At 40.9% G+C, this 14,647-nt stretch overlaps 2 protein-coding genes across 4 annotated transcripts in view; one reads left to right on the plus strand and one right to left on the minus strand.

Moving 5' to 3' along the window:
- The window catches only part of CD96 (CD96 molecule), a 108,849-nt gene that overhangs the window by 43,688 nt on the left and 50,514 nt on the right, over positions 1–14,647 (plus strand). For all 3 annotated transcript variants that reach the window (XR_004182047.1, XM_031662999.1, XM_031663000.1), the window contains exons 6-7: positions 11,796–11,886; positions 14,400–14,588. Coding sequence is in view for 2 of the 3 variants with exons in the window: in XM_031662999.1 (XP_031518859.1) it covers positions 11,796–11,886; positions 14,400–14,588 (280 nt within the window). In the remaining variant the exon portion in view is untranslated. The remainder of the gene's footprint in view (positions 1–11,795; positions 11,887–14,399; positions 14,589–14,647) is intronic.
- On the minus strand, positions 6,578–9,175 carry ZBED2 (zinc finger BED-type containing 2). Its single transcript, XM_003918610.5, has 2 exons — positions 8,979–9,175; positions 6,578–8,744 (listed from the first exon to the last, which is right to left on the minus strand). Exon 2 carries the CDS (start codon positions 7,881–7,883, stop codon positions 7,227–7,229), a length of 657 nt encoding a protein of 218 aa, XP_003918659.1. The 5' UTR covers positions 7,884–8,744; positions 8,979–9,175; the 3' UTR covers positions 6,578–7,226.

Here is a 14,647-nt window from a genome sequence, read left to right on the forward strand (position 1 = left end):
CTGTGTCAATCAACTGTCCTGTGGCCTTATGACTTCAGCCTAGCTTTTAAAAACCCTATATAAAAAATATTCTCATTAATTCTCTAACATTTTCTATTACATGGGGCGAGAGAAAATTATACTCATATTCTAGTTTATTCTTGCACCAATGACATTAACTTACAATCTCTGGTCTCACTGAATATCAGTCATTTAATTTGATAGTTGCATACAAATCATAGCTTAGATTCTTTGAGATGGTTTTGCAATGACTATATATATATATTTTCCAAGTATTTGTGTCTTTTGCCAGTTTCATATATTGATCTCTCAGATAACTGCTTGTATTAGTCCGTTTTCATGCTGCCAATAAAGACATACCCAAGACTGGGTAAAATATACAGGGAAAAGAGTTTAATTAGATGTACAGTTGCACATAGCTGGGGAAACCTCACAATCATGGCAGAAGACAAGGAGGAACATGTCATGTCTTACATAGATGGCAGCAGGCAAAAAGACAATATGCAGGAAAACTCCCCCTTATAATAACTATCAGATCTCATGAGACTTACTCACTATCACGAGAACAGCACAGGAAAGCCCCCATGCTTCAATTACCTCCCACCAGGTCCCTCCCACAACACGTGGGAATTTGAAATGAGATTTGGATGGTGACACAGCCAAACCATATCAGTCCACCCCTGACTCTCCCAAATCTCATATCCTCACATTTCAAAATCAATCATTCCTTCTCAACAGTCCCCCAAAGTCTTAACTCATTTCAGCATTAACTCAAAAATCCAGAGTCCAAAGTCTCATCTGAGACAAGGCAAGTCCCGTCTGCCTATGAACCTGTAAAATCAAAAGCATGTTAGTTACATCCTTGATACAGTGGGGGTACAGGTATTGGATAAATACAGCCATTCCAAATGGAAGACATTGGCCAAAACAAGTCTGAAATCCAGCAGGACAGTGAAATCTTAAAGCTCCAAAATGATCTCCATTGACTCCGTGACTCATATCCAGGTCATGCAGATGCAAGAAGTGGGTTCCCATAGTCTTAGGCAGCTCAAACCCTGTGGTTTTGCAGGGTATGGCTCCCCTCCTGGCTGTTTTCATGGGCTGGCATTGAGTGTCTGCAGCTTTTCCAGGCACATGGTGTAAGCTGTTGGTGGATCTACCATTCTGTGGTCTGAAGGATGGTGGTCCTCTTCTCACATCTCCACTACATGGTGCCCCATTAAGGACACAAGCTCTGCTCCTGTGACTTTGCAGGATACAGCCTCCCTCCTGGCTGTTTTCATGGGCTGGTGATGAGTGTCTGAAGCCTTTCCAGGCACACAGTGTAAGCTGTCGTTGGATCTACCATTCTGGGGCCTGAAGGATGGTGGCCCTCTTCTCACAGCTCCAGTAGGCAGTAGCCTAGTGGGGACTACATGTGGGGACCCCAACCCCACATCTTCCTTTTGCACTGCCCTAGCAGGGGTTCTCCATGAGGCCCCGCCCCTGCAGCAAACTTTTGCATGGGCATCCAGGCACTTCCATACATCTTCTGAAATCTAGGCAGGGGTCCCCAAACCTCAGTTCTTGACTTCTGTGCACCTACAAGCTCAACACCGTATGGAAGCTTCCAAGACTTGAGACTTCCACCCTCTGAAGCAACAACCCAAGTTGTACCTTGGCTCCTTTCAGTTATGACTGGAGTGGCTGGGACACAGGGCACTGAGTCCCTAGACTGTGCACAACATGGGGATCCTGGGCATCACCCACAAAACCATTTTTTCCTCCTAAACATTCAGGCCTGTGATGGAGGGGCTGCTGCAAAAGTCTCCGACGTGCCCTGGAAACATTTTCCCCATTGTCTTGATGATTAACATTCAGCTCCTCATTGCTTATGCAAATTTCTGCAGCCAGCTTGAATTTCTCCCCAGAAAATGGGATTTTCTTTTCTATTGCATTGTCAGGCTGCAAATTTTCCAAACTTTTATTCTCTGTTTCTCTTTTGAAACTGAATGCCTTTAAGAGTGCCCAAGTTACCTCTTGAGTGCTTTGCTGCCTAGAAATTTTTTCTGCCAGATATCCTAAATCATCTATCTTAAGTTCAAAGTTCCACAGATCTCTAGGGTAGGGGCAAAATGCCACCAGTCTCTTTGCTAAAATATAATAAGAGTCACCTTTGCTCCAGTTATCAACAAGTTCCTCATCTCCATCTGAGACCACCTCAGCCTGGACCTTATTGTTCATATTACTATCAGCATTTTTGTTAAAGTCATTCAACAAGTCTCTACGAAGTTCCAAACTTTCCCATATATTCCTGTCTTCTTCTGAACCCACTAAATTGTTCCACCCTCTGCCTGTTACCCAGTTCCAAATTTACATCCACATTTTTGGGTATTTTTTCAGCAGTGCCCCACTCTGCTGATACCAATTTACTGTATTAGTCCATTTTCATACTGCTGATAAAGACATACCCAAGACTGGGTAATTTATACAGGAAAAAGGGTTTAATTGGACTTATAGTTCCATGTGGCTGGGGAAGCCTCACAATCATGGCCAAAGGCAAGGTGGAGCACATGACATCTCACATGGATGGCAGCAGGCAAAAAGAGAATGTGCAAGAAAACTGCCCCTTATAATAACCATCAGATCTCATGAGACTTATTCACAGTCACAAAAACAGCATGGGAAAGACCTGCCTCCACATGATTCAATTACCTCTCACTGAGTCCCTCCCACAACACATGGGAGTTCAAGATGAGATTTGCGTGGGGACACAGCCAAACCGTATCACTGCTATTATAATCCTGATTATACAGCAGAAGATTTAATTGCTTAATTCATTTTTGTTGTGTCATAACTTAATTTCTAAGTTTATTAGTGAACTTCATTTCAATAGTTTACATTTCAAAAATAAACTAATCATACAGCTTTTTTTTTGGTAGGTGTTTTTGTTTCTTATAAGGATCTCTAATAGATTCTTGGTACCAGTGTTTACATGTAATATGGGCGCAATCCAGATATAGGACCATAAATTGCATCCAAGAATCCCAGTTTTAAAAAAAAAAAGAACTTTGCCTGTGTGCCATAAAATTTCCTCTTCTCTACCCTTGCTGTAGTGCTGACTAAAAAAAAAAAAAAAAAAAAAAAACAGAGAGTTTTCCTTCCTAGAAAATTAGTGAATAATCTTTCTCCAATCACACATAACCAGCTACAGGACATGGCTTGTCTTTGGATCTTTTCAGATCTTGCCAAACATTAGTAACTCCTCACTCTAATATTCTTACAATCCCTGCTGTATTTTTAATAATTTATTAACTCTTCAAAATCCCTTCACAGACTTTTATCTTGTGCTGCTCCCAATGAGCCTCTGAAATAGATGGAGCATCTGTCATTTTACAGATGAGAAATTGGGGCCTGGAAAGTCTTAACAACTGGCTGAGTCACTAATAAGGGGCAGAGCTGGGATGCATATTTAGTGTGCCTGTATCCAGGCAGAATAGTATTATTATGATAAAAGGATATCATGCTTCAGGGTCAGACAGCACAAGTGTCAAATCCTAATTCAACTACTTAGCTGGTTACATACCCTCATCAACTAGTGAACCTCCACAAGCCTCAGCTAACTCACATCTAAAACTGAGATAATAACAAATACTTCAGAGGGTTCTTAGGAAGATTAAATTTATGCTCTAATGAAGTTCATGGCACATAGTAGACATTTCAGGAATATTTCTTCCCTACCCATTATTTATCATTTACCTGCTCTCTTACGTTCATAAATCAGCTATGTGACTGATTCTAGCAGATACTGTGGAATAATTTTTTTAAACCCAGAATATAGACTGTGGGATCTGATAGAATCAGGTTTGAATTCTCTTCCATCACTTATTAACTCTGGCCCCTACGAGCTCAGTTCCTTAACTTCCTCAACAGTAAGTGAGGGCAATGGTTCCAATCCCACAAGGGTGATATAAGGATGAAGTGAGAGAAGGTATGCAAAATACTTACCATCCAGCAACCACAAGTTTTTGGTCTTGGCAGTTTCCTGCCCCTCCTTCATTCCTTAGAAATTCTTGAAGTCAACACGCACGCACTGGCTCTGCTACCTGTTCACTACACTAGCAGCCCGCAGTGTGGAAATACTCTGGGGACTTGGTCAGTTGTGAGCTGTGTCTTCCTGTGTTTTTAAACTTACAAAGTTTATGGCTAATTTTAGTATTTCTGTAAAATACAAAAGACCCAAAAGTATGATGCCCCTCAGGCCTGGACCTGCCATAGATGTCTAAGGAAAGTGTCACACCTGTGAATGTTGTATCTTGTGCATTCCCAAAGTTGAGATTTTGCCAGGGCTTCAACATGGCATGTAGCTTCACTCCTGCACTACAATGAGAAAAGAGTCTTTAACCTCAATTTCAGGGCCCCTCCATTTAGCAGGTTTTTGCATTAGAGCAAAAGATGTCAAGCCAAAGAGCCCTCAACTCACAGCTGATGATGTAGCGTAGAAGGCACAAGAGGGATGCATAAAAACCCTAGCATGTACTCAACAGTTCACGCTTTCCGCAAGCCTCATACGTCTCTCACTCTTATGCTTGTGCTTTATACTTTAGCCCCATCATATCCATGGATCTTGTTCATGTCACTCGCTACCTTTGTTATGTTTGAAAGAAATTAGGGGGAAAAAAGTCTAAAGAAAACTACCTGTCATGAAGCATAAGAAACAAAAGCAGTTTGGGGTTAGGAAGCCTACAAAGGAAGAGCATCTACAATATTAATAACCATGTAAAACAGATACCAGAGGCCAGGCACAGTGTCTCATGCCTGTAATCCCAGCACTTTGGGAGGCTGAGACGGGCAGATCATGAGGTCAAGAGATCCAGACCATCCTGGCCAACATGGTGAAACCCCATCTCAACTAAAAACACAAAAATTAGCTGGGTGTGGTGGTGCACACCTGTAGTCCCAGCTACTCGGCAGGCTTAGGCAGGAGAATTGCTTGAACCTGGGAGGCAGAGGTTGTGGTGAGCTGAGATCACACCACCGCACTGCAACCTGGTGACAGAGCGAGACTCCATCTCAAAAAAAAAAGAAAAAAAGAAGACACCAGAATCTAAAAACCACACTGGTTGGCATCAGCAGAGCTCCAGCATCTTTGTGCAGAATTTGATTATCTGTGTTTATTTGGTTTGGGTTTTGCAAAGTTTTAACCCTGTGGTTTCCTCGAGCTTCCTAAGCCCCACTCAAAATGTATGTGTTTTGGTTTTTGGTTTTTAAATGATTAGGTATTACCGCCTCCTTTTTTTTCTAGCATCTTTTGCGACACAGTAAGGTTCTGAGTCCAAATGTCTAGCCATCGTCACTTGCACTGGTGAGCACCTGAGCTTGCACCACAGATAGAGAAGGTTCTAAAAGGACATCATACCTCTGTGGGGAGACCACATGACAATGAAATCTTTAATATCAGGCAGATCTCTAGATAAAAAAAGAACATGACGGGACTTCAGTGTAGCCTGGTTATTTCACAAGCTTGGTATTTGGACTTTTGTTTGTTCTACAAACAGCTCTTAGGGAAGACAGGTCTGGCAGTTAGGGTTGCCTAGCAAGTCTAGGAAGAATATGAGTGAACTACATAGGTCAGGACCAAAGGAGGCAAGACACCATTGTTACACAAGGACATCCTCTGCTTTCAGAGAGGTTGACGCCCACAAAGTACCTGGGCTATCTATGAGATAATGGGATGCTGTCTTTATCTATTCCTGTCTTCCCTAGCTCTTTCCCCACTCCATCCCCATTCCCAACCCACATTTTGTTTTGTTTTGTTTTTTAATATGCGTGTTTGGTTGGGGAGGGCAGTGTGGTTATAGAGGAGTCTATCTTCCATAACAAATGTCAGCTCCAGTGCAAAGGCCAGAGTATTTTCCAGTTTGATTTTATTCTATTTCTAAATTAATATTTTAGGCATACTCTCAGCAACCCAGGAAATTATTCTCTCCCTATATTGTGTTAGGATCTCTTTTTTCAAAGCATCTCTGAACATTTAAAGATAAACAGTTTTAAAAAATCAGAGAACAGTGGATTGGTATGCAGTTAGCATTTTGGAGGTGTGAGTAAAATCTAAAACCTACTGTTCAAATAGATAACCGCTCTGTGGACACAAAACAAAACCAAGTTAACTCATTCAAATTGACTTCAGGATCTAAGAAATGTACTCTGTCCTTCCCTCATTCAGACAGTCGTGTTCTCTTCTATTTTCATGATAAATTTTCCCTAGAGCACTGTCTGTCTTCCCCATCTTTGCATTTCTTCTCATCCCATTTCTTTCTAACTTTCCTTCCTCTGTTCTTTAGTTTTCCTTACTTCCTTTATATCTCTGTCTTCTTTTTCATTCTGAGTTTATTTCAGCTCTTCCTCACTAACTCCTTTTCCCTTGATAAACCTTAATATGAAATTAGATCATATTTTAAGTATTTATGAATAAGTTTCATATACTCTATACTGAATGTTTAAACCAAGTAAGTTGAGAGGTTTGTCATTTCTCTGTGCTAATTACACATTAATTAGTTTAAGCATTAGATTGTTAAAAAGATGCACAGGACTCAGATTATACTGATGAAACAGCTTTAATATAAGCAAGAAAATACATCGCAGCAATAACAGGAGAAAGATACGCATTGCAAGGATCCAAAGATCTGAGGCTCACAATTCTTTGTCCTTCCACTTGCTGGGTCACACAGAACAAGCTTTGTATTCATACTGGTTGTCTGGAAGCACCACCAGTACATGTGCTAAGACCTCAGTCCCAGGAAGATTAAGCTCTGCTTCCTGCAGGGTGTCTGCAAGTGAGCTGGTCACATAGGCACATTCCAGCTACTTAACCAGCCTCAGCCCTCAAAATCTTCAGCTCCACCAAAACCGAGTGCTAGGCAAAAATCTGATTATTTTGGTAAACAATGCTGACTGGCTGGTACATTCTGCCCTGAAACAACTCACAGAGTTTTACTTTGGTAACAGCATTTATCTTTAATAGGTACATTTTAGAGTTTTGGCCAAGGGTCAGCAGAGCTCTAGTAACCTCATAGAGAAGCATCTGGTCAATTCAGACCTGCTCAGATTAACTCATACTGTGCACTATTTCACATAAAAGCAAAATGTCACTAAACTACTTTGCTTTACATTTGAGTTGAAACTAAAGTGGCTCTTTTGTACAAGTCTAGAGTCAATGTTTTCAGAATAGATTCTCCAAGCCCAATTTAAACAAAATGGAAGGCATGTACTGCTGCCGGCAACTCTTTCTCCTGCTGGCATACCTCCTTCTCAGCCCTCACCTTCCACTTCATCTCCAGGATGGCCCTTTCCACCTCCTCCAGGGCTCGCTCCCTTTTTTCCACAGCCCTCTCCCGCCATTCCACTGCCATTTCTCTCCTAAGCACCTCCTTTTCCCTTTGGCTGGCCCACAAGGCCATTGTGCCCACCTGCTCCAGGAGCCTACCCCAGTCACCCTCAATGCCCGTGGGGAGCTGGGGCCCGTGGGGCCTTGGATCCTGGCGCTGCCCAGCCTGACCATGGCCACTCTTCTCCAGCTCCTCTCTGTGCATACTTTTCAGATGCTTCCACAGTGCTGTGGTGCCCACATTGACCCCAGGGCCACGGCTCACCTGCCTGCCACACAGGCGGCAGGTGGCATATTGGTTGGGATGGTGCCCAGCACGAGCAGGGGCTAGGTGGAAATACTCCCATGCCTCAGAGAACCGAGTGCCCTTGTTGTGGGGCGTTGGAGTGGGCATAGCACTCACAAAAGGGCCAACCAGTTCTCCTGTCTCACTAATCTCTTCCTCTTCCTTCATCTCCAAGTCCCCTTTTGCCTTCATCATGGCTCCCTCCTCTTCCTCCTCTTCCCGCCTCATCATGTCACCTCTTCTACAGCGTTCTTTATGATGTGGCTAGATGTGAGCCAAAAGCTTATTTGAACCACAAGATTGAATATATGTTTGGGAAGGGCCCGTGGTAACTCTTGCGGATTCACAATAATGGCCAAAGTCTGGCCACACCTGGGTGGTGTGAGGTTTCTTCCTTTCTGCTTCACTGGAGAGTCAGGGGTGAGTCAGATACAAGCAAAACGACCCAAGAGTGCATTCCTTCCATGCCCCAGATACTTACTTATCCTTCCTTGACTAGGCCAGAAAGACACAACATATCAGTTCTGTAGCAAAGGTGTTCTCTGTCCAACAATTACAAAGCTCTTTGATGAACTCAGTGTTCTCTGCATCAACCACCACGACAGGTATTTTTGAATATTGAAAATTTTAGGTTTTCTTTTTTCTCCTCCTGCTTGTTTCCACTGTTTCTGTGCTTCTTATTGCCTATAAATGCATTTTGGAGGCAAGAGAAACAGCCTCAGGTTTCAGGCTTTTCAGGACCAACAGGGCTACGGCCTCACTGGGTCTTGCTCAGAGCAGGTAAAAGCAAACACAGGCAGATGCTGGTGTAGGAGACAATCATGCTTCCTAAAAAACTGTTGCAACAAGCAATCCAGAGTAGACAAAGCCTATGAGGATCTGGATAATAAAGTTCCCAATGCAAGGTCAGTTTGTCCTTAGAGGCGTCTCTCGGAGGCCAGGAGTCTAAGAAATCCAAAAAGCAAGCTCAGCTGTTTCAGCAGGAGGAGCTGGGATGCACAGAGGGGAAGATGGAGCACATCTTCACAAACATGATGTTGCCTGGCTGTCCTTAGCCAGCAGCTCACCATACTCCTTCTCCAGCACGAACACCTGCAAAGCCAACAGCCAATAAGACCTTCCTGAAGCACCGGACTCCAGGTGTTTTGCTCTTTAACTCATTTTAAAGATAAATAAGTAAATGGAAAATCATGTTGCATTTAAAAACAGCCCGACTTCTCTCTCCTTTCTTGGGTCATTTCTTAAATTAATAAGAGCATTATTTAATCAAGCTTTGCAACCCTGAACAGTTAGGAAATTCCCCCCTAGCCACAAGTGGGTACTTACAAGCAGGCAAGGCTCTGGACTTCTCTCTGATCTTTCCTGCGCAGAGTGAAAGCACTCCTGCACACCTTGGATGGCTATTAGCTGACTCCTACCCCCAGAAGGAGGGCACCTCCAGTTCTGGTTTCCTCCCACTTCTAGGGCAGCATTGTTTTCAAGAAGGTGTGTCTGTGCCTGTCGGATTTTTCTGCAACACTTAGACACAGATGCAAACCTTTTCTCCACCCCCTCCACTACCAAGAAAAGGATGTTCCTGGCATATGTCAAGCAGCAATACAGTAAGTCAAGCACCTACAAGTCTTAGTTCTCTTTTTTGAAGACTAGATTACCTAGCCTCTCAAGTAAAGCAAGTGATTTGAAGGAAGAAGAATGGGAAAGACTGAAATATGAAATGTGTGTACACATATAGATTATATATAAACATACATTATATATAATATGCATAATATATGTGTGTGTATACATATTTAGATTGAAAAGGAAAGCCTACCAAGAGGAGATAGGAAGACTCTAAAGAAGATGTCAATAGAAGAAAAAAAAACTTTGTGTTATAAAAGAAAAGATAGAAATGGCATAGCAGGCCAGGCGCCATGGCTCATGCCTGTAATCCCAGCACTTTGGGAGGCCGAGGCAGGTGGATCACTTGAGGTCCGGAGTTCGTGGCCAGCCAACATTGTGAAACCTCGTCTCTACTACAAATGCAAAAATTAGCCAGGTGTGGTGGTGCATGCCTGTAATCCCAGCAACTCGGGAGCCTGAAGCAAGAGAATCACTTGAACCCGGGAAGTGGAGGTTGCAGTGAGCTGAGATCATGCCACTGCACTCCAGCCTGGGCGACAGAGGGAGACTCTGTCTCAAAAAAAAATAAATAAAATAAATATATAAAAATTTAAAAAAAGAAAGAAAAGAAAAAGAAATGGCACAGCAGAAAATACGTAGAGGTTGACGGTTAAGTTAAAATAGAAAAAAAAATGGGGGAAAAAGATTCAAAATAGGAATGAAACTGGTAGGAGTTTTAGAACATGAACCACATTTCTAAACCAAATCTTGGAACACAAAGTCTAGAGAGAGTATAGAATATTTGAAATTTGAACCATTTCTGAAAATCTGAATCTAGAGAATTCACGAAAGTCAAATCTTTTCAACATTTTTAGAAGTTAACAAAAGAGTTCTTCAGTGAGCCAGTTGCCTTCATAAAATAATAACACCCGCACCTACTCCTGATATTACCATATCGTCATCTTTGGTGGGTTAACTAAAGATAAAGGAAATGAATCATGAGAATGGTTAATGTCACTGGATTAATGTAAACCTTTGTATCTTTCTCTTTTTTAAAAAAAACGTTTTACCTCCTATACCTTTTTATCTCTTCCTGGACCAACTGGAGATAAAAATCAATCTTTGGCATCTATTAAATTAAACTGAACACTCTCCTTTACTTAATAAGAATGTATTTTAGAGGATCTGGTTTTGCTTTTAATTTTTTAGTGGAGAGAATAGCATCTCTGGTCCATGTATGTATCCCCATTATCTGGAAAGGCAAGTGTTGAATGGATGGGAATATTGGGAGCTACAGTGTTTGTCACCCAGCATCTTGGATATGCTAGACAACCCCCTCTGAAATTCTCTTGTTTCTTTGGGATTTCGGTAGCAATGTACTGAGAAATGGTAAACTTCTGTAGGATTTCACTAAGAAAATGTTACTTAGCATTCTTGAGTGTGGTTTCTCAGCTCTATAGGCCCAGACTTCTTAGGAGTAACTAGTCTGTGGATTGACACCCAAATCATCACATACATTTAATTGTTCTTTACATGTTAACTAGCATATTCATTAACTGTGGAAAATATCTGGGAACTAAGAACTCGGGCTCGTCATATGTAAAATATATACATCTCTTGATGAGAAAACAAGTAATTATAAATGGAATTATAATTTTGAAGAGTCTCAGATAAAACAATGGGAATCCAATAATTCTCACTGGATGTTTTCACCAGACTGTTAAAGAAAGTATCATCCCCCAAAGAACAAACATAGCATTGAAAATAAAACATAACTAGCCCTGCATCTAAGTTCTCTGCTTTCATAACATAGCAACTTCTTTCATGTTTTTATTTCAATACAGTTTTTATTAAAAAATATGTTGGACTGAGATTAACGAGACATCGTTTCTAATTGTGCCATTAACTATTTTCCACTTCCTTGAACCACTGGGTGCCTTGATTTTTCCATCTATCAAATGGCAAAAATAAGGCATGCCCTACCTATCCTCAAGATTAATCCAATAAAATTTTTTTAAAAATTAGTAAAATGCTTCACAAGTAAAAAGCAGGATATTTATATAAATTGGTTTCTGTGGTTATTACAAATAGTGTCGTACATTACTTGGGACACAGAAACAACGTGTAGATCCCCTTGAGCTTTAAACCTAACAGACTATTCTTCTCTTGACTCTGTTTGCTTTTTCTTTCTATTCTTTGGTTTCCATTTAGTATTATTTTATTCTGCCTACACAGAGTTAAGAGTTCTCTTTAACAGAACCCAAAATCCAGACTTGGAACATTAGTATAGTCCTAGATCTTTAACCCTTAGTTGACCTAGGAGAATAGTCGGTAGTTTATAATATCTCTATAGGAGATAACCCATTTATAGTGCACGTTCTAACACAACCTATATTAAAAGTAGACACTGCCTTCTATTTATTCAGCTAAAAATGGAGAAACTCGTTTTTACCAACTTATGTTATATGAATGTTAGTAAGTTGTAAGGAGTACCGGTTTCTTAGGAATTTGCAAATAACCCTTTTTCTGTCTTTACCCCAGAGAACATTTACCTGCTTACTAAAGAATGTATTCCCCAAAGCAAATATCATATGGTTTATAGATGGAAGTTTTCTTCATGATGAAAAAGAAGGTAAGGAAATTAAACAATGGAAATAAGTTCTGTACAAAAAGAAAGAAAACAAAGGACATCAGAAATTGTCATTGCCCAAGTTGATCTTGGCACTTAAGAGTGATTCTTATTCCAAGAAAAACATCATTCTGCCTACCAAATGTCATTTTCTGATGCTTCATCTGGCTCTTCCAAGGGAGTGGAATGTAACATTTTCCAGAATAAAAGAAATACAATTGATTTAGACAAACAACATCCAAACATTTTATTTAACTATCAGTAAAAAGAATATCTTAGATGAGGACAAAAAGTTTAAGTCTACATATATTTATTAAAATGTTTTCTGCCTTTATAACATAGCTACCTGTTTTTCCATGTCTTTCTTATTTCAATACAATGTGTTCAATTAACTTAGCACCACTGCTTTACATCAGCCAATAAATAATTTCTACCTTTTTATGTGAGGATCTGAGGCAGGTGTTGGTGAAGCACTAGAGGAAGCCTATGTAAAAGAGTTGGCCCCTTGACAAGGCACATGTTCCCCAGGAGGATTAAAAATTCCTGGAGGAGGAACACACATCAAGACAAGCTCAGGTGATAATTCACAAAGCCATGTTTTTATAAGTAGTAACCATGACGGCCTCTACCAGAATAATCTCGGCTGTCCCTGCCTGAACAACAGCCATTCTCCTTTCTCCTGAGTCATTTTTCCTCAAAGTTCAATCTGTCTTCAATAACAACTGAGTCACACAACTCTTTCTGAATTATTTTATTTTATTTTATTTTATTTTATTTTATTTTTGAGACAGAGTATTGCTCTGTTGCCCAGGCCTGGAGTGCAGTGGTGCAATCTTGGCTCACTGCAAGCTCCACCTCCCAGGTTCATGCCATTCTCCTGCCTCAGCCTCCCGAGTAGCTGGGACTACAGGCACCTGCCACCATGCCCAGCTGATTTTTTGTATTTTCAGTAGAGACGGGGTTTCACCATGTTAGCCAGGATGGTCTTGATCTCCTGACCTCGTGATCCGCCCACCTCGGCCTCCCAAAGTGCTGGGATTACAGGCGTGAGCCACCGTGCCTGGCCTCTTTCTGAATTTATTTTTAAGTGATAAAATTGAAAGCTTATGTTAATGAGTGTATTGATCACTTGATGCATTTTGAGATTGTTATTGGTTTTATTAGTTTATTTTTAAAAAACAATTCACCCACAACAATGACAGAATACAATTCTAAAAATATAGGTTAAAAGTTATTATAGGCCAGGCACCGTGGCACACACTTGTTATCTCAGCACTTTGGGAGGCCGAAGCAGGTGGATCACCTGAGGTTAGGAGTTCGAGATCAGCCTGACTAACATGGTGAAACCCCGTCTCTACTAAAAATACAAAAAATTAGTTGGGTGTGATGGTGGACACGTGTAATACCAGCTACTTGGGAGGCTGAGGCAGGAGAATCGCTTGAATGCAGGAAGCGAATGTTGCAGTGAACCAAGATCGTGCCATTGCACTCCAGCCTGGGCAACAAGAGGGAAATCCCGTCTCACAAAAAAAAAAAAAGGTTATTATAAATATATTATCCTGTTAAATAAGCCCTGCACAGGCAAAGCACCCAGATTTCACCACACTAGAGGCTAGATTTTGTGGTCAGAATTGCATCGGCACACAACTGCATTTAGCTATTACTTTAGTAAATAATTACATCAGAATTGGTGTTAAGAATCTTTAATGTGAAAAAGCTGTGAGAATCCAGAAAATTCTGACATATAGTGAGAGTTGGTTTTACATTAATTTTCTGCTGCCTATTATGCTATTTGGAGGTTGTACTAACATAACAGTTTAAAACAGAGTTTGATTTGTAAAGAAGACTCATGGGACCCAAAATGCAATGCTTACAAATCTACAGCTTATTTCAAGAAGAGGAGACGACGTAACAAAAATATTACAATATGCAGCATATCCTATCCTACACTTACAGCCAGGAGTTCAGAGAAGTCAGATATGAGCTCCTTCGTCCTCCCTCTCTAAGGGCCATAGCCAGACACACTTTCTCTCTCAGCTCAGAGACTACTGATACATACAAAGAAGAGCTCAGAAGTGGGTAGTCCAAAACAGAGTCCCAACCAAGACTGCTTTATATTTTACTGGTCACTTAGGTATATTCCTGCAACATAACCAGATTCCACAGCAGAGCTCTCCCAAGGTCTAACCTAGACTAGGTGTAAATTATCAGTCTCACAGTTGTCAACAAACAATGCTGGTGAGCTAGGATAATCTGCCTCAAAACATTTTGGACACATGGTCACAAACAAAGCAACACTATTGATCAATATGTTTTATATGATGACATGTAGAAGCTTGAGCAAACAGCTCAATTTAATTCCAGATCTGCTGAAATTGACCCTCACTGCAGAGAAGCTGCCATTTGACCACTTTAGACTCTACATATTCATAAATGGATCATGCCATGCCTTGGCATTATTGTATGGCTCTTACATAAAATGTTAGTGACTAACCATGTTCTTATCTGTCTGGCAGGAATATATATTACTAATGAAGAGACAAAAGGCAAAGATGGATTTCTGGAACTGAAGTCTGTTTTAACAAGGGTACATAGTGATAAACCAGCCCAATCAGACAACTTGACCATTTGGTGTATGGCTGTGTCTCCAGTCCCAGGAAATAAAGTGTGGAACATCTCATCAGAAAAGATCACTTTTCTCTTAGGTGAGTTGTCTATTTAATAAGCTCAACAAGCATTTGACAAGACTGCCATAAATTCAGAA

Source organism: Papio anubis, chromosome 2, assembly GCF_008728515.1.
Source record: "Papio anubis isolate 15944 chromosome 2, Panubis1.0, whole genome shotgun sequence".
Classification (NCBI taxonomy): Eukaryota; Metazoa; Chordata; class Mammalia; order Primates; family Cercopithecidae; genus Papio; species Papio anubis.